This window comes from Loxodonta africana, chromosome 16, assembly GCF_030014295.1.
Source record: "Loxodonta africana isolate mLoxAfr1 chromosome 16, mLoxAfr1.hap2, whole genome shotgun sequence".
In the NCBI taxonomy this organism is placed as follows: Eukaryota; Metazoa; Chordata; class Mammalia; order Proboscidea; family Elephantidae; genus Loxodonta; species Loxodonta africana.
Genome location: NC_087357.1, coordinates 35,297,002 through 35,324,259, shown reverse-complemented (window position 1 = coordinate 35,324,259; position 27,258 = coordinate 35,297,002). Strand labels below are relative to the sequence as shown.

The following is a 27,258-nucleotide window of genomic DNA, read 5'->3' as shown; positions in this document are numbered from 1 at the left end:
AACTCTAGACAATAACGGAATTACATCCTGCGCATGCGCAAAAGCCATCCTCGATAGCTTTAATTTTTTGCTTTCCTGAGCTCTCCCAGGAGATTTTTTTTTTTTTTTTTTTTTTCTTAGAAAGGATTCAATTACTGAGTTTCAGAGAATGTGAAGGCGTTGGTGACGGTGAACGCAGGAGCGGGAGTATACACTTTTTAACAGATGTTTATCAGACCTCCACTTTCAGCTGCTCTAAGTTTGGCCGATGGAATGAGAGTACTTGAACAATCAAGTTTGTTGCTGACCATTGTTCATCAAAGAGGAGAAAGTGGCTACTGCCCTAAGGAGAGCGAGTATTTGTCCGGGTAAATGATTCACCCGGGGTGTTCAGCCCTTTCTCTCAAGAGACCAGCCATTTCTAAATTTCTGAAGGGGAAAGATTCAAGCTGCTCTTGGACTCACACAAGTGCAGCCATTTTTACTTTGCAAACCTCCAAATGGTGAGCGCCTCTTGCCTGATTTTTTCAGAAAAAAAAATAAACATTACCAGTAACAACAGTAATAGCTTTTCTGGTGAGATCAAGTGTTGCTTGCAAAGATCACCTGAGATGAGCTAATATATGGTCAGAAATTGAAAACTGGGGATCACTTTGAACATCTGGTTGATTTTCTTGGATGCTATCAGGTATGGTGTAGCCCTGGAAATCAGAGTTCTGATGGTGGTAAAGACAGTGATGGTTGCATGATATTCTGGGATCCAGTCACCTGTGAGGTTGTCATGTTCCGTAATACTAGAATCCAAACTCCCAAATGAATATAATCAACACTCCAAGTGATCTGAGGAACACAATCAAACAAACATGGTTACTGCACAGAGTAAGACTGAAAGTCAAACATCCACATTGAGGCAATACAGCTCTCAAAGGGATCAAATGACACCAGAGACAAATGTATCAAGTTGTTGTGGCAACTGATCCAAAGTGTGGTCCAGCTGTTCCCAGTCTGTTTTCCCAACATCAGAGGCTATTCACTCAAGGCAAACCATAAAAATACCTCCTTGCTCGTAAAAAAAGACATTCCCTGACTCATATGCCAGATTGTTCATCTCCTCAGGCCATGGTCTGCCTTTTCTCTTTCAGTCTTGTCTTCTGCTCATCAGAGTAGGATTCTGGGAGAATCCAGCCAACAATTACACTTGGGTTCCCTAATTCAGCAGAAAGATTACTTCAGAAGAGAGGCAGTATGTGACTCACCCTCTTACAGGCACACACAAACTCAATTATCATCTCCAGCCCTTCTTTGGACCAGGTGTTTACACTCAGCCTGTCTGGGCAATTGCTTTAAAAGTGCATTCAAATGGAAGCTGACCGATTTTTTCTTTTCTTTCTTTCTATAGAGTAGATTACAAAATATATTTATTAAAAAAAATTAGTAAGGGAAGTAGAGCCCCGATGGTGCAGTGGTTAAGAGATCGGCTGCTAACCAAAAAGTCAGCAGTTTGAATCCACCAGCTGCTCCTTAGATACCCCATGGGGCAGTTCTACTCTGTCCTATAGGGTCACTATGAGTTGGGATTGACTCGACAGCAATGGGTAGTGAAGGAAGTAGTGTAGCAGAAAGAGCATGGACTCTGCTCTCTGAACAGATCTCATGGACTGCCATTTACTAGCTGTAAGTACTTAGATAAGTTACGTAGTGTCTCAGAACCTTACTCTCCTCATCTAAGGAAAATGGTACTAAAGGCATTTGTCTAGTGAGGGCAGTGCTGATTTATATTTTATGTGCATATGAAACACCTGGGGAATCTTATTAAAATGCAGATTCCAATTCAGTGGGTGTAGGTGGGACCAAGAATCTGCATTTCTAACAATTCTCATGATGCTGATATTACTGGTCTGGACCACACTTTGAGTAGCATGGTAGCAGGGTTTTACAAGGATTTAAAATGATAACTTTATGTAAAGCGGCTAGGACAATTTGGCACAAGAAAGGCTTTCAGTTCATGTTAGTATTCTTCCCCTTTATTTTCATCCTTCTCACACCTACACAATATATTACATAAAACAGTAAATGTGCATACAGAGCTTCTATCCCTCTGAGGATTTACTGTTTGAGACAGCTTCATTAGAATTTTAGTAACATAAAATCTCCCATTCTTTTCTTCTAAAGTGAAAGGAGAAATGAAAAGATAGATTGGTTGGGAATATTGGGAAGTCCTCACTAGAGGGTGGCTGAGCGCCTCACAGCCTTTCAGATAATAACCAGTCAGAGCTTGATAAAAGCAACTGAAGACAGGTCGAACAGTGGTCACATCTTCCATTTAGCTTCAAAAAATTTTAATATAACACAGTTCACACCTTTTTAATGGTTCTTGCTAAGAAAGAAAATTGTTCAGAGACAAAAATATTTTACTTCTCAAAATAATATGTATAGAATTCCAGAATATGCATGAGGAAAATGGCAATTTCAAAAAGGCACCACTCCATTTCCTGCTATATGGACTAATTTTTAATATAATACAACACAGTGAACATTTTAAAATATGACCTCCATAGTAATAATTAATAATCATAACCAAAACTTACTCAACACTCATGATTGGAGTGCTTTGCATGCTTTACCTGCTAAGTGATTACATGCATTGTTTCATCTATCCTCACAACAACCTTTGTGGTTGTTGTTGTTAGGTGCCATCGAGTCAGTTCCGACTCATAGCAACCCTATGCACAACAGAACGAATCACTGCCTGGTCCTGTGCCATCCTCACAATTGTTGTTATGCTTGAGCTCTTTGTTGCAGTCACTGTGTCAATCCACCTCGTTGAGGGTCATCCTCTTTTCCGCTGACCCTGTACTCTGCCAAGCATGATGTCCTTCTCCAGGGACTGATCCCTCCTGACGACATGTCCAAATTATGTAAGATGCAGTCTCGCCATCCTTGCTTCTAAGGAGCATTCTGGTTGTACTACTTCTAAGATAGATTTGTTTGTTCTTTTGGCAGTCCATGGTATATTCAATATTCTTTGCCAACACCACAATTCAAAGGTGTCAATTCTTCTTTGGTCTTCCTTATTCATTGTCCAGCTTTCACATGCATATGATGTGATTGAAAATACCATGGTTTGGGTCAGGGGCACCTTAGTCTTCAAGGTGACATCTCTGCTCTTCAACACTTTGAAGAGGTCCTTTGCAGCAGATTTACCCAATGCAATGCGTCTTTTGATTTCTTGACTACTGCTTCCATGGCTGTTGATTGTGGATCCAAGTAAAATGAAATCCTTGACAACGTCAATCTTTCCTCCATTTATCATGATGTTGCTCATTGGTCCACTTGTGAGGATTTTTGTTTTCTTTATGTTGAGGTGCAATCCATAGGAAGGCTGTGGTCTTTGATCTTCATTAGTAAGTGCTTCAAGTCCTTTTCACTTTCAGCAAGCAAGGTTGTGTCATCTGCATAACACAGGTTGTTAATGAATCTTCCTCCAATCCTGATGCCCTGTTCTTCTTCATATAGTCCAGCTTCTCGTATTATTTGTTCGCATACAGATTGAATAGGTATGGTGAAAGAATACAACCTTGACGCACATCTTTGCTGACTTTAAAACAATCAGTATCCCCTTATTCTGTCCGAACAACTGCCTCTTGATCTATGTAAAGGTTCCTTTGTGGTAGGGACTATTTTAACACCCAGGATTCACTCCTACCTTGAGCTTTTGATCTAGCTGTTAAATACTCTGTTAAACATTGCAGTCTGCCCCTCTATCCCGAGCACTCCCTTTATTCCAACTTTGGCTTTCTAAAATACCATATAATTTACTTATTTATTGTTTATTGTCTTTCTACCTCTCTCTGGAAATGGAAACTCCACAGGGCAAGAACTTTTGTCTGTGTTTGAGACAGGTCTGGGGTCCTGAGGTAAAATTAACCCTCTCGTGAAGAGGCTCTAAAAAAAATTCCAAAGCAAACACGGTATGGTGTAGGCCAGACACGAGGAAATGAGTATCTCAAACTGAGGCTAAATTTTAGAGAATTTCCCTTAACACTTCCTCTTAGGATTGTTTTTCAGACAAATCAACTAAAGCCAGAATCCCATGTAGGCACAGAAACAATTTGGTTAACCACTGGATGTCCCTATCCCGTAATGAGTCCCGTCTAGGAACCAAGAAACTCATGTCAGGGAACTAAAAACGCTGGACGTACCTCACCAGGCAATAGTTGGACCAGTTCAGAAGTGAGTGGTACAACAACCACTTCCATGCTAAGTCTCAGCCCAGCACTTCTTTTAAATATGCATGATGTTTCCCAGAAGTGTAATGAATATATATAACTTCCCTTTTACTGCATAGTATAGAACTTCTCCCAGCCCTTTGTTCTGAGAGAGACAGTGGTTTGAGAGTGATCTCCCTGTCTCCTACTGGCTGAGAGTATTAAACTATGCCTGCTTTAAATCCACTCAACTCTTAGTTATTCTTAATGAGAGTACAAGTGGTGGACCCATTGCGCTAGGTAACATGTTGTTCACTGATTTATCCCAAGTACCTGGAACAGTACCTGGCACTGAGTTGGGTGCTCAATAAATATTTGTTGAATGAGTGATTACCTATTTCATAGGTAAAATAGTGCAGTTAAATGACCTGCCCAAGATAAGCCAAGTTTTGGGGCCAGTATTCAAAACCAGGCAGTCTGACTCAAAACTATGCAATACTTGTTTAACAGAAGAATAAAGAAAGTGAGGATCAGGAATTTCTAAGTCTAACCACCTGGTACCCAGACCCTTTGGTTTCCCATGAAGTTGGAGGGTGACTAGATATAACCATTTGATACCTCTCACCTGGGTTCCAGGGTAACTGAAGGAAGTTAGCACTAACAACAGAATTGGAACCTGGCACAAAGACAGAAGGGGTGACCTTGGGACTTCCAGGTTAGTAAGGCTCTAAAATCAGCACATTTTACAGCCATACACTTAACATATGCCTCTGATGCAATCTATATAATGTGCTTGGGAAGCTTGGATGAATGATAGGTATTATCAGATACGAGCATGGCCCTGGACCAGTGATTCTCAAACTTTCCCTCCCTAGGCAGAGAAGACACTTGTTGACAGAGGTCGAGGTTGCCTAATGGAAGCACAAATTCTCTTTCAGAGTTTCAAACATGCCTGCAGTCTTATGGTCCCCCAGCCTTACTCCCACCTCCAAGTAAAATCCAGGAAGATACAACTTTGTTTACCCACGGCTTTGGTTACTTGCTGGCCCAACATGTAGGTCTCCATGAAATACTGTCCACTTTGGGGGAGCACAGCCCCAGGCCCTCCTGGAAAAGATCATTATAATTTCCTAAGGTCACTGTTTAGCTAAATGAGCCAAAAGAAATCTATTAGCTTATGATGCAGGCTCTTTCTCCTTTGGATAGATGAAGGCATTCAGTAAACTAATTGGGCAAGAATCTGGAGAAAGAAAAGGAAGTAAAAAGACTGAGACATTATGGGGAGTGGAGAGGAAAGAGGAGGTTCATGTGGGACACTGTCCACTGACGGAGTGGAACTCCCTGGAGGTCTGGACCACGAGGTTCCACACTTCTATCTAGAGGTAGTCCCAAGAAAGTTAGACCGATTTCTTTTTTTTTAATTCCCCTGACTGTGTGGGGTTTGGACTTTATTACAGGGAACATAGAGAAAATACGAGTTGAGCTTTATTTGGGGTTTTGTGCATCGGTGTACACTTAGAAATAGAAAGGGAGTAGCCTACCCTCTGTCACCCATGTCAACAGCGGATGCCTGAGATAGCTTCCCTGCAGTGACAGAGGTAAAGGGAGAAGATGCAGCCTTTCAGAGTTAGATGAGAGGAGAGCTATAAGCACCCCTTGGCCAATGATAAGGAGCCTACTGCCTGGGTCATAGGTATGATTATACCTAATTTACACAATAAGGCACTGAGGCTCGATGAGATGCTAAGTAATACACCCAAGGTTAAAGTAAGTAAGAAAAGTGGTAGCACTGCTTTCTTGGGATGCAGCATCAGGAGGGAATGATCACTGTAGAAGAACAAGACATTTGGTAAAGTAGAGAAGGAGTGAAGGTAAGGGAAACCCTTAATGAGATGTATTGACAAAATGGCCACGACAATGATCTCAAACATACCAACAATCGTGAAGATGGTGCAGGACCAGGCAATGCTTTGTGCGATTATAGACAGGGTCAATGCCATGAGTCAGGGCTAACTTGATGGCAACTAACAACAGCAACAAACAGGAAAAGTGAGCTCTGAAAAATTTACTTTCTCCCTGTGGTTACAGAACTACTAAGGGTCAAAGGGATTCTATCCAGGCTTGTTTGACTTCAAAGCCCTTGTTCTTTGTACCAGACCACAATGCATAGCCCTGTAGGTTCTTTGCTTCCAAAGTAGTTTTTAAATAAGTTTTAGCACTCCTGTGGGTCATTTACTTTGTTAAATTTCTTCCAATTTTTGTTTTCTAAATAGGATCCGCATTTTGTTACCACTTTTTCTCTAAAATTGAATATCTATGTGATGGATTCCTTCAGTTTTTCCTTTTAAGCAGAATCTTTGCTTAACAAGTCATTCTAATGTCCCATTACCCCTGGAAATGTTCATGAATTTCCAATAGATGCTATTCCCAGAGTCGTTTTGCTCACATTTACTTATACTGTGGGCAAATTCCTAGTTGCTCTTGCAATGGCTTTTTAAAAAAGCTCAATTTTGTGCTTTTAAATGTAGTAAAAATCTAAATTTTGAAATCGATCCCTTTAAGCCTACAGCTGCAGCATATCTGCTATATTTTGTTTTCCTGCAACAGCAGAAGTGAAGAATGATGTATGTAAGTGTGCGCTAAGACCAAAAAAGAGAAAAGTGCTGACATTGAAAAAAGACAAAACCTTACTGAAAATTAGATGACTTGGAGCTATAACTTCAACAACAAAGGGCAAGAATTTTCTAAAGGCCAATTCCCAGAACAGTCTTTCTTATATCTTTTCCCCCATCACATACCCAAAAAGAAGCTACTGAAGAAAGTTTTATGTCAAAAAATACACTGATGGATGTATTTTTAGAAATCAGATCCAGGCAGTCATCCTCTCTGGCAGTGGTTCTCAAACTTCAGACCACATTAGACTCACCTGAAGAGCTTACTAAAACAGAATTTGTTGAGTACCACCCCCAAAAGTTTCTAACTCATTAGAGCCTGGTTGGGTGTAGGGCTGGAGAATTTGCATTTCTAACAAGTTCTCAGGTGATGCTGATGTTCTGATCTAAAAACCACACTTTGAGGGTCAGTGCTGTATGGAGTTTCAGTGCCCAGGGCTAATGGTGGTGAATTAGGAGGCTCCAAGGTAGTAGTTCTCAGTCCTCACTAATCGTCAGCATCATCTGATGAACATCTTAGAATACTGATGTCTGAGCCGCACAGGCAGAGGTTTTTTCACTTTGTTGGTCTCTGTCAGGGTTCAGGCATTGAGATCACCTGAGTCTGCCTAGCTTGATAAATATTAAAAATGGATTTCACATTTTTTGGAAATTAAAAATTTTAAATTTTGTCTGATTAAAAGTAATCTTGGAGGGGAAAAAAAAAGCAGACACTAAGATTTCAGGTTAAATATGATGCTTTTAATACATGCATTTTCTAAAGCTCCCTTCTAAAATCTCACTAAAATGACAGTAAAAAAAAAAAAAAGACAGTACAGGGGGTAAAATGACTTTAATGCACAAGGTCTAAGAGAATAGGAAGGTAGAAAACAACAATAAAATTTTTGATATTAGAAAATAGTTGTAACTGACTTAGCTGATGAGGGAAAGTTGAATTCTACACCTGTGAGATACTGTACCTGTTGCTGTTGAGTCGATTCCGACTAGGGACACCTGAAAACAGGCTGATTCTTACTATGGAACCAGGTGCCTTTGATAATGGGGGTGTAGGTGGACTGAAACAGGAGAATTGAGAAGCAATTAGACTCTCAGAGGATCCTCACTTGATATCAGTGGTTCTTAGAATGTGTGGTCCAGGAATCTTAGGGATCCCCCAAGAGCCTTTCGGGGGTCCATGAGATCAAAATTATTTTCATAATAATACTAAGATTTATTTGCTTTTTCACTCTCATTCTCTCAGAAGTGTACAGTGAAGTTACGACATTTGATGAAGTCATTGCTGTGACAATTAACGGAATGTGTGCTTGTGTTTTCTAGACCTTTTGAAGGTATGGTTTCAGGGTATAAATATGCATGTTTTCAAAGATTAACTCAGTTTGCTCTCGGTACTTCTACTGTGTTCTTTATAAGCTCTTAGGTGAAAATGAGAATTTTGGAAAATTTGTATCTGCCACCTTAAGCTTGACAACTTCTCAAAACTTAAAGACTTTTCTGATTGCCTCAGTGGTAATATTAATGAATGTAATTTAAAAAATCTTTTATAAAAAAATGTGTCAACATTTGGATGATCAGCATAAATTTTAACTCAGTGAACCAACATGTTCCAAATGACCAATGCATGAAGTTAAGAAATGATGCATGGATAAAAGACCCATTCAAAGTACAGGACCAGTGGATTTTAATCAGCATATGAAAAGTTTACAGATATGAATTCACATCTCACATTGCAACTAATGTTTAAGAAACTATCACTTGTCAAATTTTGGTATGGTATCTGAGAAGAATAGTCACAATTATCTGAAAATGGCTATTCAAATACTTCTCCCTTCCCTAACTATATATCTCTGAGGCCAAATTTTCTTCATATTTTCAAATCAAAACAATGTATTGCTACAGAATGTAGAAGATATGAGAATCCACCTATCTTTAATTAAGCCAGATATTAAAGAGATTTGCAAGAATGTAAAATAATGACACCCCTCTTCCTAATTTTTTTGGTTTGGGAAAATACAATTACTTTTAATAAAATAGGTTATATATATTAAAATATAATGGGTTTATTATTTTTAAATGAATAAGTAAATAAATATTTTTAAAATTTCTTTTTTAGTTCTAATACTGATATATATACAGTTATATAAACATGGTCCACATAAAATTCTTTGAGGTCTTTAATATTTTTCAAGAGTGAAAGGGTCCTGAGGCCAAATACTTAGGCAAGCACTGCACTACATAGTTGGGAAACTGCCCCATTTCCAAGTGAACAGAACACTAGAGAATAAACTAGAGTCAGAGCCACCAAGCACTGCTGAGATAGGGGTAACCACACTGAAAAAAGAGGATTACAAGGAAGGCTACATACTAAACAATGAGACATCCACCCCCTTCCTTCAGATGTGAGGATGCTAGCAGATTTATACTTGCAAGTCAGGAGATTAAAAGATTTTTATCTGGAAAAACGGAATTGCCCAAAAGACTAACAGATATGGACATTTGGGAGTCCCTTAATGTAATCGCCCAGCCATATCACTCTTCATAGACCCCAGTAGTTCAGAAGAAATGCTCACGAACAAAAAACTTTCAATCAGCTTTTTCAATGCCTCTTTTGAAAATAAGAGTAAAGATCCAAGGAGCATCATAAATTTAAGGACAAGCTTTCATGTGAAAGAGACCAAGATAAATAATTAGGAGGGAGGGAGGGAGGGAAGAGGACATAGACGAAACAATAGTAATGCAGGCACTGTGAGGAAACTACCAGAAGAAAAAAAATAAAAAGAAATGTGAAAAAAGGAAGAAAAGAAACAAACAAAACCTAAAATTGATACCCTCAGAGAGAATATAGAATATACTGCATCCACAAACAAGGAAAGGAGCTATAAGGAGCTATAAAAAGGAAGTTATGAGGAATAGAAATGAGGTTTTGGAAATTATAAATATGATAGCAAAAATGAACATTTCAACAGAAAATTTAGATGATTAAGGAGATTTCTCAGAAAACAGAAGAAAAAACAAGGGAGAGAAAGTATAAATTGTATCTAGCTAATAGGAATTCTTAAAAGAGAGGAGGAAAAAATATAAAGAAGGAACTTATTAAAGAAAAAAGTTTCAGGAAAATGTCCCTCAACTTAAGGGCATGAATTTCAGATTGATAATGCCCACTGAGTGAACAGAATGAAAAGAGAGCCACATAAAGGATCACTGGAAAGAAGGAGAAGATCTTAAAAGTATTAAGAGAGAGAGAGAAAAAAAAAAAAAAACTAGGCAAATACAAAAAAAAAGGAAATAAAAAAGGCATCAGATTTCTCAATCACCACAAGGAAAACCAGAATAAAATGGTGTCAAAATCTGAGGGAAACCTATTCACATCCAAAATATAAATCAAACCCTAACGCAAGTCTCAACGTTTTACCTCTCATTAATCTTTTCTCAGGAAATTCCTGGAAAATGTGTTCTACCAAATTGAGGGAGTAAGCCTCAAACAAAACAAAACAAAACAAAACAAAACAAAACATGGATCTAACAAATAAGAGAGGCAAAAGGGATCCCCAGGATGATGGTGAAGGGAGATCCTGGGACAATAGCTGTGCAGAAAGCATAAGATCAACTAGTGCAGGTTAGAACAGGAGGCACTGCTCCAGGAGAACTATCTCCAGGGAAAAGATAAAGCTGATGGCTAAACTGAGGTATCTAAATACACTGAGAGGAGGTTTACCCCACTGGTACAGAGTTTAAAGATGAATTAAACCAGTTGCCCTCGAGTCCACTATGATACAAGTTAATAATGTACCACTTCGGGTAAAATGTAAGAACCTTGAAATGGTATAATTCCATTACTACCTTCCTTCCTCATCTTTCATGGTATTATTGTCGTGTATTTTACATCTCTATATATTATAAAGGAGTCCCTGGATGATACAAATGGTTAAGTATTTGAATAGTAACTGAAAGTTTGGCTATTTGAACACCCTGAGAATGCCTTGGAAGACAGGCCTGGCAACCTGCTTCCAAAAGGTTACAGCCTTGAAAACCCTACCCAGCATTTCTACTCTGCACACACTGGGTCACTAAGAGTTGGAAGTGACTTGACAGCAACTAACAACAACATATGTTATAAACTCCCTAATACAATGTTATATTTTTGCATTAGAATCAGTTGATTTTTTTTTTTAATTAAGAGAATTTTTAGAATAGTCTTTTACCTTTATCCACAAATTTAACATTTCCAAAGCTCTTCATTCTTGTTTTGAGATCCAAGTTTGCTTCTGCTGTCACTTCCTTTCAGTCCGAAGAACTTCAACTTCTTTAGCATTTCTTGTAGTGCCAGTGTACTACTTACTGGCTTTCATTTATCAAAACACTTTTATTTTACTTTCATTTTTGAAGAATATTTTTGTTGGATATGGAATTCTGGGTTTGACTTTTTTTTTCTTTTAGCACTTTACAGGTGTTGTTCCATTGTTGCCTGGCCCTCATTGTTTCTGACATCAAGTTAGCCATCATTTGTGTCTTTGTTCCCCTGTATGTAAAATGTCATTTTTCTCAGAATTCTTTGATGATTTTCTCTTTATCTTTTGTTAGCAGCAGTTTGACTATGATGTGCCTAAGTGTGATTTTCCTTGTCTTCATCCTTCTTAGGGTTTGCCTAGCTTCTTGCATATGTAAGCTAATGTTTTCCACAAAATTTGGGAGTTCAGCGTTGATTTCTTTAAAAAAAAAAAAAATTATGCCCCATTCTCTCTCTCCTGTCCTCAAGGATCCTAATTACTTACGTGTTAGATCACTTGATATTGGTGCTGAGGTAGATAAAGCTTAGTTCATTTTCTTCCCACTTAGTAAAAGTATTGGTAATTGGACATAACCAAAGATAGAAATTCTGGATTTAAAAAGCCAATTTTCCTCTTCTTGGTTTGTAGATCACTGCTCATATAGCATGTATCCTGTGATCTTCTGTGATGGCAAAGATCTTTATTTGCTTGTTAATTCTGTTCTGCCTCAATCCCCTTTGTCGCAATTAGAATGCTTTTCATAGCTGTCTGGGTCACTAAGGAAGCAGAAGGTTCTGTATGGCTTTCTGTTTTACCCAACGTTAAGGTTATACTCCACAAGCAACTCTGTAGAATGTTGGGCCGCTTCCATTCTTCATTCATTCATTCAACAAATTTGAGCACTTTCAATGTGCTAGATCTTTTTTCCCCCTTTTCTGTTAATCAGTATGCAAGTTCACTAACCCTTTCTTTCTTAGTTTCCCATATCTTGTTAAGCCCATCCAGTGAGTTTTTAATTTCAGATACTCTTTTCAGTTCATGAATTATCATTGGGTTCTTTTTATAGTTTCCATTCAACTGCTGATATTTTCCTCTGTCTGTTCACTCACTATGGACATGTTTTCACTTAACTCTTTAAATATATTTCAAATAAAACCCCAAACCCATTGCTGTCAAGTTGATTCTGACTCACAGCAAACCTACAGGACAGTAGAACTGCCCATAGGGTTTCCAAGGAGCCACTGATGAATTTAACTGCTGACTTTTTGTTAGCAGCCAAGCTCTTAACTACTGCACCACCAGGACTCCGTATTTACAACTAAAAAAAAAAAAAACAGCTTCTTTAAAATGCTTGTCATCTAATTATAATATTTGTTATCTTTGGGTCACTAACTCTTAGTGGGTTTTCCACATGGGTTAGTGGGGAGGGCCAATCATTAGATCAGGTATCTTGGTTCTCAAAATATAGCAAATCCAAGAACATGGGCTTCCAAATCAAAATAGTGGGACTAGATCTGTTTATTCATGACTTCAGACTTAGAATTCTAGTTGTTCAAGCTCTAGGCTCTATATCCCATTACTGAATCAATCCTTTTGGCTACCTACGTATCTGTATATTGACAGATTCTATGTTGGCTTCTTTTTTTTTTTTTTTTTCCCTAACAACAACTCTTGATTTTCTTTACATTTTTAAGAATCCTTCACCTCAGCATCTCTCAGGGCTGGAGAAACATGGCATTTGGCTTTAATTTTCACAAAGTCCTCTAGCCAGGTTTGCTGGGCTTACTTATTTGACGACTATTCTAAGTCTTGACTTAGAACTATGGCTGGAAGGGATACATAGTAGATTCCAGGTGCTACTTGCTGTCCCCAAATTAGTGCTTTTCCTGGAGCCAAAAGAAACATAATAGTCTCCCTGCTTTGGGGGGTATTTTTGGAATAGTTGCAAACACATGATATTTATCTTGAGAGGTGGCCAATACTTTTAAAGTAGCCAATAAATGAAATGTATTTATAAAAAATGTATTTCCCGATTACAAAAAAATACTGGCTCACTTCATCCCGTTTGTGTTATAGAGAGTCCTTGAATAGAGACAAAAAGCTATCTCTGATCCCTCTCTGTCAGCCATGATGACTTAACAACTCCCACATGCTTACCCAATAATTTTCCTACACTGATCTCATTATCTCTCATTTATTAAAAAAAAAAAAAAAAAGCCCTTTGCTGTTGAGTCAATTTGACTCATAGTGACCCTGTAGGACAGAGAAGAACTGCCCCAGAGGGCTCCCGAGGAGCAGCTGGTGGATTTGAACTGCCAACCTTTTGGTTAACAGCCAAGCTTTTAACCACTAAGCCCCCAGAGCCCCTCTCTCATTTATAAGATTATACAAATCCTATACATTCTTCAAGCTTCAGCGTCTATGTTACACTATCCGAGTAGTCTTTCGTGAGGACACTGAGCAGTATTTTAATTCTTTCACTAGAACTTAAGATTCTCAGTAAAGAAACATTGTCTTGTTATCAAAGCAGTAATAGTTATTAGGAGAAAAGCCCTTGGAATAAGAAAGACTCAGCTTCAAGTCCAAAATCTGCCATTTTCTGTGGAATGTTTGGATTTTCTATAGCTTCCTATAAGGTGTAGAAAAATGGAGATAATAGTAGTCCCAACATCATTTGGTTGTTGTGAAGAACAGATATGACAAGGTGTTATGGGTTGAATTGTGTCCCCCCAAAATGTGTATAAACTTGCCTAGGCCATAATTACCAGTATTGCGTAGTATCCACCATTTTGTGATCTGATGTGATTATCCTATGTGTTGTAAATCCTAAATTTTATGATGTTACCAAGGCAGGATGAGAGGCGGTTATGTTAATGAGGCAGCAGGACTCAATCTACAGGATTAGGTTATATCTTGAGTCAATCTTGTTTGAGATAGAAAAGAGGGAATCGAGCAGAGAGGAGAGGGACTTCATACCACAAAGAAAGAAGCACTGGGAATGCAGCACATTCTTTGGACCCAGGGTCACTGCAATGAGAAGCTCTTAGACCAGGGGAAGGTTGATGACGAGGATCTTCCCCCAGAGCCAAGAGAGAGAAGGAAGCCTTCCCCTGGAGCTAGTGCCCTGAATTTGGACTTCTAGCCTCCTAGACTGTGAGAGAATAAATTTGTTTGCTAAAGCCATCCACTTGTGGTATTTCTGTTATAACAGTACCAGATGACTAAGACACAAGACATATAGTGTTTTAGAGCAGTTCCTGTTCCTGTCACATTGTTATTTTTACAGCGAAACCTGTGAGAGCCGCAACTTGAGAGGACTGCCTTGTTTTTCTGGGTCTCACGAGTTTTCCACCTTTGACAGGGTGCAGTATTACCACTTTTCTAACTTCTCTATTAGTGGAAAATATTTGAGTTTTCCTTCTCTGACAGGTTTCCACCTTACACAAGTTCTGGCTTTCACAGGTTTTACTGTGTCATTATTGTTATTATTTTCCCTCATAATAAGTATCTAATAAACAATTGCCTAAATAAGTACTTGTTGAATTGAATAAGTTCCATTCTGGTGGATAAAAAAAACAAGTTATGAACAAGGCAATAATTTCAAGTTATGGTAAATGCTATGAAAAAACAAAGAACTATGAAAGAGAATGAAATGAGGAATCTCTTTTAAACAGGATGGTCAGGGAAGGCCTCTCTGAGGATATGACATGTAAGCTGAGACTTTAAATATGAGGAACCAGCCACACAGAGTGGGGAGGACAGTATTCCAGGAAGAGATACCATATACAAAGATCCTGAGGCATATATGTACTTGAACCTTCAAAGAACTGAAAGACCACCGATATGATGGGACAGAATGAATAAGGGAAGAGTAGCACCAGACGAGACCAGAAAGTAGCAGAGGCCATACAAAAAGGGATTTATTAGGCCAGAGTAGATTTTAACTTTTAGTCTAATTGCAAAGGAAGACACTGAGATTTTAAGCAATGGAATGACACAATCCCCAGACCTACTCAATCCATGACTCAGAAAAAGAAATTGAAGGAGGATATGAATTTCTGAAAACATTTCAAGCTTGTTCAGAGAAACTAAGAGTATAAATGTAGAGTGAAGTTATTTGCCATGATGATTAAAGTTATTGATTGCCAACTAACCAAAAATCTTTTTGGTATACTTAATAAAGATTTCATCTACCTATCCTTTTTTCATGCCTATAATTTTTTTTTTTTTTTTAATCAGGGATCTCCCAAGGGATGCTATGATCCACTTAACATGGGAATGGAAACCCTGGTGGCATAGTGATTAAGAGCTCGGCTGCTAACCAAAAGGTCAGCAATTCAAATTCACTAGGCACTCCTTGGAAACGCTGTGGGGCAGTTCTACTCTGTCCTATAGGGTTACTATGAGTCGGAATCGACTCGAAAACAATGGGGTAACGTGGGAGTTAGACAAGAGGAATAAATAACCTAGGTAGGAAGGGTTAGAGTAAACAGGAAAGAGAGCCATAGTTGAGAGCTAAGGTGTGAAGGCTCAGGATGGCAGTGCATGTCTGTGCAGTGAGGCCCACATTAGATGAGAGACAATTTGGAAGATATGTAGGATAGGTTTCTTACAGAAGAGAAAGTCAGGGTTCCAATATAAAATTGATGAGACGTCATGAGATGCTGGACATTCTGGCACAAGGGCTATGAGGAGACTTAGAGAAAATTTTAATTTATGTATCAGATAATTACTTTCACAAGTCAAGCTACCCTTGGGAAACAGGTCTTTGCCATTGTAAGCTTCTTCCTAGAATGCGAGGTTCATCCTTTCTTGAAGCTGCTTCATTCCTTCATATTCTTTTTTTTTTTTTCCTTTTTAAATCTGCTTCATATTAGTGATTACTTGGCACTAATTAAGAACACTGCCACTAATATAATGAAGTGTTTCTACTTTCACATGACACATTGAGTAATTAGAATTATTACCTCTCTTTTTATTCCTAAAAGAAAAGTCTATGGGGGAAAAGGTGGCATGCTCAGATCCCCATTACCTGTTCATTGATGACAGATTAATTTAAAAGTGTACCTAATAACTGAGCTCTCCAGTATTTTTTTTCCCTAAAACAACAAAATAAACAAACTTATAGAGCTTTGGGAAACCCTGGGGGCACGGTGGTTAGGTGGTACAGCTGCTAACCAAAAGGTTGGCAGTTCAAATCCACCAGGTGCTCCTTGGAAACTCTATGGGGCAGTTCTACTCTGTGTTACAGTGTCTCTGTGAGTCGGAATCGACTGGATGGCAACGGGTTTGGCTTTTTTTTTTTTGGTATAGTACTTTGAGACAGCATGTGTCATAACAGTAGCTTTGGATTTAGCTTTAAATTCTTTCTCTGAGGATGAAGGATAGTTTATTTAATGTCAGCTATAAACTTAGTGACAACTAATTATCTTTCATTTCACCACAGCTGATATAGAAGCAAGAGCAAAAATGATGAATACCTACTGTTGCCAGGTAACTGCATCCACTGTGCTTCCTGCCACCTTCATGAATCTATAAGGAACAGAAAGAAAGAAAGAAAAAAAATGTAACTTAAAGTAAACCACATCCCCAAGGTTAAAATAAGATAAACAGAGACATGGATTGGATCAATCCTGGAGCAGCTGTTTTCTGCCACGGTCCACAGTCATCGGAGGTCATAGTTATTTGCAGTCAAACGGTAAAAACGGTGAAGGTAACCATACGTTCAGCTCACCAACAGGAAATCAAGACCCTAATAAAGCATTCTACCTGTGTCTGACTTCCCAAGCTCATGCCTGATGGCCCCCACATTGTTTGTTTCCCCTATAAGCAAAACTTACCTGTTCCATTTCCTAAGAGCTCTGATTCCTGTTAGGAAACAAACTAGAACATTTTCCAAGGATGACAGCACAATAGATGAATTTTAAAAAGTGGAGAGAGCATGAGAAAGCCCAGTTTATTTATACAAGTATAAAGCACTATCAAGTATGCACTAAAGACAGGCTGCCACACCTGTCTGAGTACAGAGACCTGGGCACCACAAAGAGAAATGTAACCATTTTTAGAGCATCTAAACAGAGAATGCCATCTGACAACCATGCTCAGCACAAAAGGGAAACGAGACCTGGTTCTGCACAGCTTAAGCACACAGCAAAGCCTCCTGTGCTCCTGGCGTTTCCGGGAGAACCAAACGGCCATGAAAAAGCATCAGGGGACTCGCAGATGCCACAGGGTAGTATAAATCACATGTCTGTGAATAACTCCATGATTCACCTACCTCCTTTCCCTACTCACATGTTCTTAGACCATGTGCTGTCATGGCTATTACTGCTATTTGAGAGCATTGCGAGCCAGACACAGGAAATCAAATGGAACATCTCAGTTCTTCAAGATATTCCTTTCAGCCCTGAAGCCATGAAAGAGAACTTCAGACAGAAAAAAATCTTCAATAAGTACTCCATAACTGAAGAACTCTCCCACCGGTGAGGGAGACAATGTTTTGTCTGGAAGGCCCTATCCCTGTCCTACCCCACCATAGACTTGCCAGAAGTTTTTGAGCACTGCCCAGAGTCTCTGCTTTGCTGTGATGGCAGAAGAGGACTGAGTCTCTTTGGAGGGGTGCGCAAGAGAAAGTGTAAGCGCTGGATAGCAGGACTGCTGATTAGCATCAAAGCGAAGTCTATTTTAAAAAGAAAGAAAGGCCCTGACTTGGCCCTTGTCTGCATGATTTTACCTTTCTTCTCCAGTACCATTCAGCAGTACAGGAGCAAGAGCATGGGAAACATAGCATGGAGGTGATCAAAGAATAAAACTGGTGTGATGGGCAGGGCCAAAATGTCAATGTGGATTGGAGGGAAAATAACCTTAACTGAGTACCTATTTGGTACCAGGCAGTGCAATAAGGCCATTATACAGATTACTAGGTTCCTACTACAGAAGTAATATATCCAGACACCCCAAACAGCCAGTATAGTATGGGATCATGTCACTCCTAGTAGAACTCCTTCGGAAGCAGGACATGGGTACTGCCTTAGTTACCTAGTACTGGTATAACAGAAATACCACAGGTGGATGGCTTTAACAAACAAGTTTATTCTTTCACAGTTTAGGAAGCTAGAAATCTGAATTCAGGATATAAGCTCCAGGGAATGGCTTTATCTCTCTGACAGCTCTGGGGGCAAGTCCTTGTCATTGATCTTCCCCTGCTTCTCAGTACAGGAACCCTGGGTCCAAAGGACTCACTCCGCTCCTGGTGCTTCTTTATTGGTGGTATGTGGTCCCTCTCCTTTCTGCTCGGTTCTCTCTTTTATATCTCAGAAGAGACTGACTCAAAATACAATCTAACCCTGTAGATTGAGTCCTTTCTCATTAACATAACTGCCTCTAATCCTGCCTCATTAACATTATGGACATTAGGATTTACAATATATAGAATAATCACATCAGATCACAAAATGGTGGACAACCACACAATACTGGGAATCATCGCAGAGCCAAGTTGACATGCATTTTGGGGGGACACAGTCAATCCATAACAGGTACCATCTGCTTTTGGAATCCATGGATTTCTCTTCTTCCCCTCATCGCCTTTCCGCAATTCAGAAAAACCTCTTTGAGTCTGAGACAGTAGCTCCATTCTCCCTATTTCTGCCCCTAAGTCTAGGGTCTTTTGGAATTCAGAAGCTCGAAAGGCTTTAAAGCTGTTTGTCAGCTTTCTCTGCACTGCCATGTGCTATTCCTGAGTCAACAAGCACACAGGCAACTACCTACCTGAACTGGAAAAGAAAAATATAGACACATACGAGAGAAAGAAAACAGATTAGTATCCAAAATATTTTCCCTGCCACACATATACTCTAAGAAGAGCAGACCTGAGAATAATCTTAGAAGCAGGAAGGCCCAGAAATAAAGACAGGGAGATAAAATTTTGCACTCCAACCAGGACTTTTTAAAAATTAAAAACCTAGACAATCTTTAGATACATATATCATTTTTTAAAAAAGGAATAAAATGTTTAAAAATGTAGTTACATGTTTACACCTCCAGAATAATCTCTAAAATAGAATTGTTTTATGTAAAACTGAGATGGAACTATTTCATTTAAAACTAGCTTCGTTTACATATAAAAATAATACGGATATTTATAGTGCTTTCTCATTATGAAATGTTTTTCAGTTTCTTATATGTATAATTTCACATAATCCTCAAAACAACCCTATTAAGTGTATATTCCTGTTTTACAATGGAAAAGGCTGAGTTTCACGAAAGTTACATAACCTGCTCAAACTCACAGAGCTAAACAGCGCGGACTAAACCCAGGTTCTCTGATTCTAATTCCTATCCTCTTTCTAACATCCTATATTGCCTCCAAGTCACTAAGGCCAAGGAGTATAGTACAACTCTAAGATGCAAAAATAAGTTGAAGTTTTGTTTGAGAAAACAGTGCTGTAATTATTGAAAGAGAAAAAGAAGGCCTGAGCACCTTTGCGTGTTGGCTTTCTCTCCTACACTTGAGCATTTCAGGGCTTATTTGTAAGACGATGTGCTGGTATCGAAGGTTAATCAGTGAGGGTCTCTGCTACAAGACAACTGCAATAAAGCCAAGGAGACAGATACTTATACAATTAGCTATAAAAGGCTAATATGGGCGGCTGTTGTTGTTAGGTGCTGTTGATTCACTTCCGACTCATAGCGACCCTATAGGACAGACGAGAACTGCCCCATAGGGTTTCCAAGGAATGGCTGGTGGCTTTGAACTGCTGACCTTTCGGCTAGCAGCTGAGCTCTTAACCACTACACCACCAGGGCTCCAGGATGTGCTGTATTACTGGTAAAAACTAACTGCTGTGGAACACAATCAAAAGAGCAATTAGCTCTGCCTCCTATGGTGTTAAAAGAGGAATAAAGATTGAAAAAAGCTTCACCTTGTATATGACTTTGGATCTGGCGTTGAAGGAAGGTTCAGATTTTGCCAAGAAGAGCTGCCCATGCAGCAGGAGCAAATCAAAAAGAGTCAAGGTGAACCATATTCTCAGGAGTCCACTGTGACTGGATGTCAGGAGACAGGTAAGGGAGCAGCAGGAGATGAGGCTGTAGAGGCTGGCTGGTCAGATCACTAAACCTGGCCTGTGATGCTAACAAGTCTGACCTTTATCCTTTAACAACAAGGTACAACTCCAGTCCAGGTCCTATTTACCTATGACTAATACCCAATATAATATTGTAAAATACAGCTACCTCGTCCTCCATGTATGTTTGTTGGCTTTATCCTGTGTTTAAACACAAGCAAGGGAGCGACAGGATCAGATTTGAGTTTTAGAAAGACCACTCTGGCTACAGCAAAGATGAAAGGTGCTGGTACAGATAAGCTGGCAGGAGATGACTACAGAGTGACAGAAGCTTTGAAATGAGGAAATGAAAAAAAATACACAACTGAGAGATACTTTTGATACTCTCAACAGGACTTGGCAGTTGAATTTAAGTAGGGTAGGGTGTGTAAGGGAGGACACCAATGTTTTAATTGCAGTAATACCATTAGCCTGAACACAGGAGCCCAGGAGAGGACTTTTGATATTGATGTTGGTGAATATATTCCAGTCCTCCTGAACATGCCTCAAGGAACTTGAACTAAATAATTGCTGATAGTAAGAGCTATGAGTCATAAGAAAAATTAGGGAAAAAATCATCAATGTCCTGCTTGGCTATAGGCTCTGGACAGACAATAACAAATCTAATTTGGCATGTTCCAGTTGGAAACTTGTTCTTCCTGATACTGTAATCTGGAGATCCTCATAATCATTGGATACTTCGTTCTGTTATAGGTTGATAATTAAGTCCTTATTATTAAAAAAAATAGCATTATGAAAAGAATGGTAAAAAGTAGAGTTAAGGACACTTAATGTTTTCTCCCCACATCCCCTCCCACACCCCTCAAAGAAAATCTATAAAATCTGTAATTAAATATTAAATATAATGAACTTATCTATAGAATATTATACAATCTACAGAGAAATATTTCAAAAATGAGTATAGGAATTGGGTAGAAAAACCAATTATTCTTCTTAAACTAATTTATGGGTTTAACGAAATTCTAATAAAAAATCCCAGCAGATATTTTTGAAACTTTAAAAAATCATTGCAACGTTCATCTGGAAGAAGCCAGAAATTTTCTGAAAAATTTAAATAATGAAAGGGCATTTGATCTACCATGTATTAAAGTACATCATAAAACCTGCAATGATTAAAACATTCCTGGCTCAGGAATTGGTAGAGAGATCTATGGAACAGAATAAATTTAAGAGATTTATATATAAGAATTTAGTATATAAAAAATTAGTATATGAGAAGCTGGAACATTTTTGAATGGTGCTGTGTGACTTGCTGTCAGTTTGGGGGGGAAATTAAAATAAAGTCAGGTCCCTATCTAATATCTAATTTTGTATATCAACTCAAAATAAGTATATTTTTAGTTTCATTGTATTTTTAAAATATTTAAATCACAATTTAACATTTTGAACAAATAACATTATTATTTTCTTCACTTTAATAGATGATAAGCCAGTAGAAAAGTTGTTACAGCTAACTCTGAGGAAATAGACCATTATTAAATATACGTTCATGTGAAAATTGCTATAAACTACATTTTTCCTTTTTCCCTCTTAGCAAAATGATAAGACCAATTTCAAGCATATGGAAGTATTTCTAAACATATTAAGAGCAGGAAAAACACAATTTGCAAATTATGTCAAAAGAACATGCGTTTCCAAATACCACTAGGGTGACCAAGCACACCCTTGTTTTTGAGGAAGTGTAAAAAATTCATCTGAGATGTGGCAAATATTCGGTTTCCAGAAGCCCTTGAATGATTTTTTTTTTTTTAAGACAGCACTAGAAGAAGAAAAACTACCCACAGAAATAACACAAAGTTAATTAGACAAAATTCCAAGGATCAGAGAGGATAGTCAATGAGTTTGGGGTATCCCCTCCCACCCATGCCCCTTCCCTGAAAATTAAGGCTTTCTATATCTACTCTGTATCTATATCATTTCTACACTGTGCTTTTACATCTATATTGGCACCATAAAGGACAAGAAGTCCAAAAAAATCATAATTTTCTTTGTTCAAATCTAACATTGATAGATTCTTCTGTTCTCGAGTTCTGCCTTTTTCTCAGAAACTGGCCCAAACCACATAAATAAATAACTTCGACGCAGCTGCAAAATGCTCAGCAACGGTAATATTAGAGGTGGAATAACATGCGCACAGAATAATGCTGTCAGGAGTGAAATACCACTGGGAAACTGAAATTCGGCTTAGGGCCTGGTATTATCCAAGGATTTTCAACCATCCACTTCCATTCTAATTCCTAGACTTAAGTCTATGAAAGTACACATTAAGATGACCCAGGATGTGAATAATGACAAGAAGGGAAGATCTTGGTTTTCCAAAGTTGGATGTCTCCACACCTGAATTATGACAGAAATCCTCGGTTATGATCTTAGAGAATAGGGTATGTTTGCCCTTATTCTGACATCAAGTTAAGCAAAGAAGGATAAGAGAGGAAAGGGTACAGGGACCTGTATCAAAGGAAACTGGCCCATGCCAGGCTGATATTTCAGCATTTGGGGGTCTTTCCCATTGAAGCCACCCTGCTGCTATTGAAAAGAACAAAATATCCCCTTTCGTTGTAAGAGTTCCTTTTCTCCCCCAGGGGACTGCAAATCTGGGAGAATTTCTTTCCTCTGTTTTCCACCTGCATATATGACGTGTCTGAAATATTGTTGAGCCTTCTCTCTGAGGGCATATCACAGCTCTCTCTTATAATAAGGCACATCTTTATTCATGGTCTTCAGGGTTTGAATTCTACTTCTGGACCACAGAACACAATCCTGAAAACTGGATTCTGACTTTTGCTCCCAGGAAAAAAGATAAATCCTTCCCAGGGGACTGAATGTCTAAATGAGTACATACTTCAATAAGACTGCAACAGCCTGATCTTTCTTCCCTTGTCCACAAAGAGAATCTTTGGTGCTGTAACTAACAGGAACAAGATATGACAGCCATTCTACAGAAAGGCCTAGGAAAAAATTGTGAGAAAATTATTCATCTTGAGTTACAGCAAATCATGCTGAACTCGAGACAAACAACAAATTTCGGGGAATCTTTCATTTGGTCCAAAGCCACTTACTTTCCCATCACTAATTATATTGGGCTATACTAGATGCTTCATAGAACAGACAAAATATTGACCTGTCTCTCTCTCCCTTTCTTTTTCCTTCTTCCTGTTCGCTTCCCTCTCCTTCCCCTGAGTTTTCCCAACCCATGTTTATATATAATATCACATTGGCAGTGGAATGATCAACAGTATAGCCATATGTTCTTTTTAATTGCTAGTGTGGCTCTCCATTAAGGTTTCCATTTTAAATTTTATTTTCCTTAATTTGATAAGTTTATAGGGCCTTTAATACATAAGGACTCAAGATGGGTGAGATTCTTCAACCAATCTGTCTTGTCAATAAAACTTACTTCCATGGAGTTTAATTTAAGGGTGATCTTGAATGAAAAAGGAAAAAATAAGTTAACTACCATTACTGAATGATAAGCACTTGGTAAGCAGTTTACATATTTTATAACCCTATAAGGTTGGTGTTATCACTTTCATTTTCTAGGTAAACAAATGTTGCTCAAGGTCACACAGATAAAAATTTCCAGAATGGAATTCAATCCCATTCGGACCGTAAAGCCCTTGCTTTTAACCATGCAGAGATGGCAAATTTGTGACACCTGTGGTCCGTTCCCTTTTCCTGAGCCCATTGTAGACATTGGTAATAGATCTCAGTATTCTCTCACTAAGCTGAGAATTGGCTCAAGAATTCTCAACACAGGGTGCTAGGCACTATTACCTGGAGCTGGCCCCCAAGATGAAGCCTATTTGCTGCTAACAGGGAGTTCGGATGGAGGAGGCTATCAGACAACGCTTGGAGCAAAGCAGAGGCAGATGTATGAGAATAACACATAAAGGACCAAATAAGTTTGCTTGATTAGAATGAAGAAAAACAGCAGAGGAAAGGGGGATGGTGACAGAAGAAATTGAGAGAGATCTGAAGGCTGTGGTTGGAGCTGGATAGTGTTTGTTAAGGGAATATTATGATAGACATATCTCAACAATCTAAAATACAGCTGAGGAAGTCTCAAAGACTTGAATTCAAGCAAAGAAGGTTGTAACGGACCTGATCTGATTTACCCTGGCTGTGGAACAAGGAAAGGAGGAAACATGCATCAGGATGTCATGATGAATTTAACATGGGAAAGCAAACTTTCCAAAGGTAAAAGCCCTGCTATGAAGCTGACTCTATGAGATTGAACACTGGAACAGAGATGGAGAAAGGTTATATTTTATTCAGAATACTGGACCATGTGGCTTAGTTGAAAGATGAAGAAGATTCAGGAAAACAACATCACAGAGAAAAAAGAGTATGAGCCTTGGAGTCAGACATCTGATTTGAGACCTAGCTCCACAGCTCATTAGTTGTGTGGCCTTTTGGAAAAATGATTAACCTCCCTCAGCCATTTCATATGGAAATAACAGTACCTACTTCCCCAAGCTGTTGAAAGGATTAACAAGATGGCATATACAAGGAAAAAGGGCAGTGCCTGGCATACCGTTGGCATTCAATAAATGTGAGTTTCCTCCTCCTGGTTCTGGCTTTTGAACTTGGTAATTTAATATTTGCTTACCTCTATTCCTTGATCTATAAAATAAAGAAAATAAAACCTGCTCTGCCTATATTATAGGGCAGTGGTTCTCATAATTTGGTGTTCAAAGAGTCCCTCAGGATGCTTGTTAAAATGAAAATATCTGCACCCCCATCCCCATACATTCTGATTGAATAAGTCTGGGCTAAGGCCTAAGAATCATGCTACATTTTTTTTTTTTTATCGTGCTTTAGGTGAAAGTTTACAGATCAAGTCGGACTCTCATACAAAAATTTATAAACACCTTGCTATGTACTCCTAATTGCTCTCCCCCTAATGAGACAGCACACTTCCTTCTTTCCACTCTCTCTTTTCATGTCCATTTGGCCAGCTTTTGACCCCCTCTACCCTCTCATCTTCCCTTCAGACAGGAGATGCCAACATAGTCTCATGTGTCTACTTGACTCAAGAAGCTCATTCTTCCCCAGTATCATTTGCTACCCCACAGTCCATGCTACATGTTTAAGAAGCCTTCTAGGTGCTTCTAATGCAGGTAGACCATGGAGCACACATTTGACAAACTCTGATCTTAGTAACATGTAGGAGGGTAGACCAGTTGCCACTGAGTCCATTCCAACTCATGGAGACCCCAGAGGGGTCCTTGTGTGGTACAAATGGTTAACACACTCAGCTGCTAACCAAAAGGTTGGAGGTAGTCGTAAAGAGTCAAATCTAAGCCTATGTCCCAGGACTCCAGTCCTCTTCTTCAATGTTATTTCAAACCCCCATCCTACACTGACTTCTCTGATATTAGAGGTAGAGAAAAAGACTCTTCCTCTTAATTGCAATAACTGAGTTATTATTGAGTGACTAAGGAATTAGGCTGTTTCTCCAATCAGGAAAGAAGTCCGTTAAAGGAAAAAAAAAAATTATATATATATATACATATACACGAAAGTTTAGCAGTAACTGGTCATTAACACAATCCACAGCTAGGAAGCAGGCATTTGCAGTAGCCAGTTCTTCCCTGTTAATGAGGACTGAACAGGTGCTAGGAGGTTTGGTCTCTCTGGAGGCAGACAGATGGAAACTTCCCTTCTTAAGAACTAAGAGGAATAAACTGTTCTTTTCTCTCCTCCTGCAGTTTGATCAAGTCATATAACTTTCACAGTTGAAATAAAACAGAGCAATTATTAGGAATAACACTGATAATTACTCTGTGAACTAAATTGCCCCCAGCTGTACATCTTCCCTCTGCATAGGAGAATGTGGCGTAAGCAGGTTTCTGGGCAGGAAGTAGAACTGTGATCACCCTCATTATACTGACATGTTATTGTAGCTAATCTTTTTAGTTTCCTTCTTCACTCAGTTCTCTGTGTTGCTTAAAAGGCTGCGTATAGTCATATGCAACAAAGCAATCAGAAAACAAAAAATAGCTGCTTTTTCACTTTGACATTCATCCATTCTTAACAATTGTGGCTAATATTTCCTTAGGGGTCAACACATGCCAGGAATTGTGCTAAGTGCTTTAGGTTAAATATTTCATTTGTCTTCACATTTCATAAAATAGGTCATTTCACTAGTCCCATTTTAACGACAAGGGAACTGTAAACGATGATGAGCCAGTTAGCTAGCCCAGGTCTCATCTGCTTGCAATGTGCACGCTCGGCACCATCCTGCTATATCAACTCACTACAGCAGAAAACAGAAGGTCATTGGTATACATTAGGAAATAAACTGAGACATTTTTTGTTTATTTTTATTTTGTTTGTGCTAAACCAAGTAAGTATCTTAGAATTCAAGAAGGTTAGAACTGAAAAGAACCTCAGAAGTCATTTACTACATTCCTCCTATGAGAAGACTAAAGTCCAGAGTAGGTGTGACAGCAAATAAAAATCCAAAATTACTTTTGTCTCTCTTTGCATTTTTTTTCACGTGGATAGGTGGGGCTGACTTCTCTATTAGGTACAGCAGGCACAGTGTTTAGGGCCTACAGTACTTTTAAGGACTTAGAAGTTAAAATCAGAAGAAAAATATGAACTTTAAAGTTGAAGAAAATGTTTTAATATATATTTGGCTTTATAACAATGCAGACATAAAATGTTAATGGTTGATATGTTTTCATGGATGAAGGGGCCCACGAAGGCAAAAGAGACTAGGGCCTATACAACTCTTAATGAGAGCCTGTGTATAGAAACATGCTGAAATTTCCGTCTTTACCTGTTCATACAGCCTTCATAGTTATCTATGCTTTGAGCAAAATACAGATTTTATCAATCAGCATTAGGCACTTTTTCAAAGTATTGGTAATTGGACACAATCAAAGATAAATTCTGGATATAAAAAGGCAATTTTTCAATTCCTCGTTTGTAGACCATTGCACATACAGCATACATCCTGTGATCTTCTGTGATGCCAAAGACCTTTATTTGCTTCTTA

The 27,258-nt window shown here is 38.7% G+C and overlaps 1 protein-coding gene across 3 annotated transcripts in view; it reads right to left on the bottom strand.

The window, feature by feature from the left end:
• HPSE2 (heparanase 2 (inactive)) overlaps positions 1–27,258 on the bottom strand; it is a 704,249-nt gene that overhangs the window by 207,807 nt on the left and 469,184 nt on the right. For all 3 annotated transcript variants that reach the window (XM_010589074.3, XM_064269462.1, XM_064269463.1), the window contains one exon: positions 16,609–16,656. In XM_010589074.3, the coding sequence (XP_010587376.2) occupies positions 16,609–16,656 (48 nt within the window). The remainder of the gene's footprint in view (positions 1–16,608; positions 16,657–27,258) is intronic.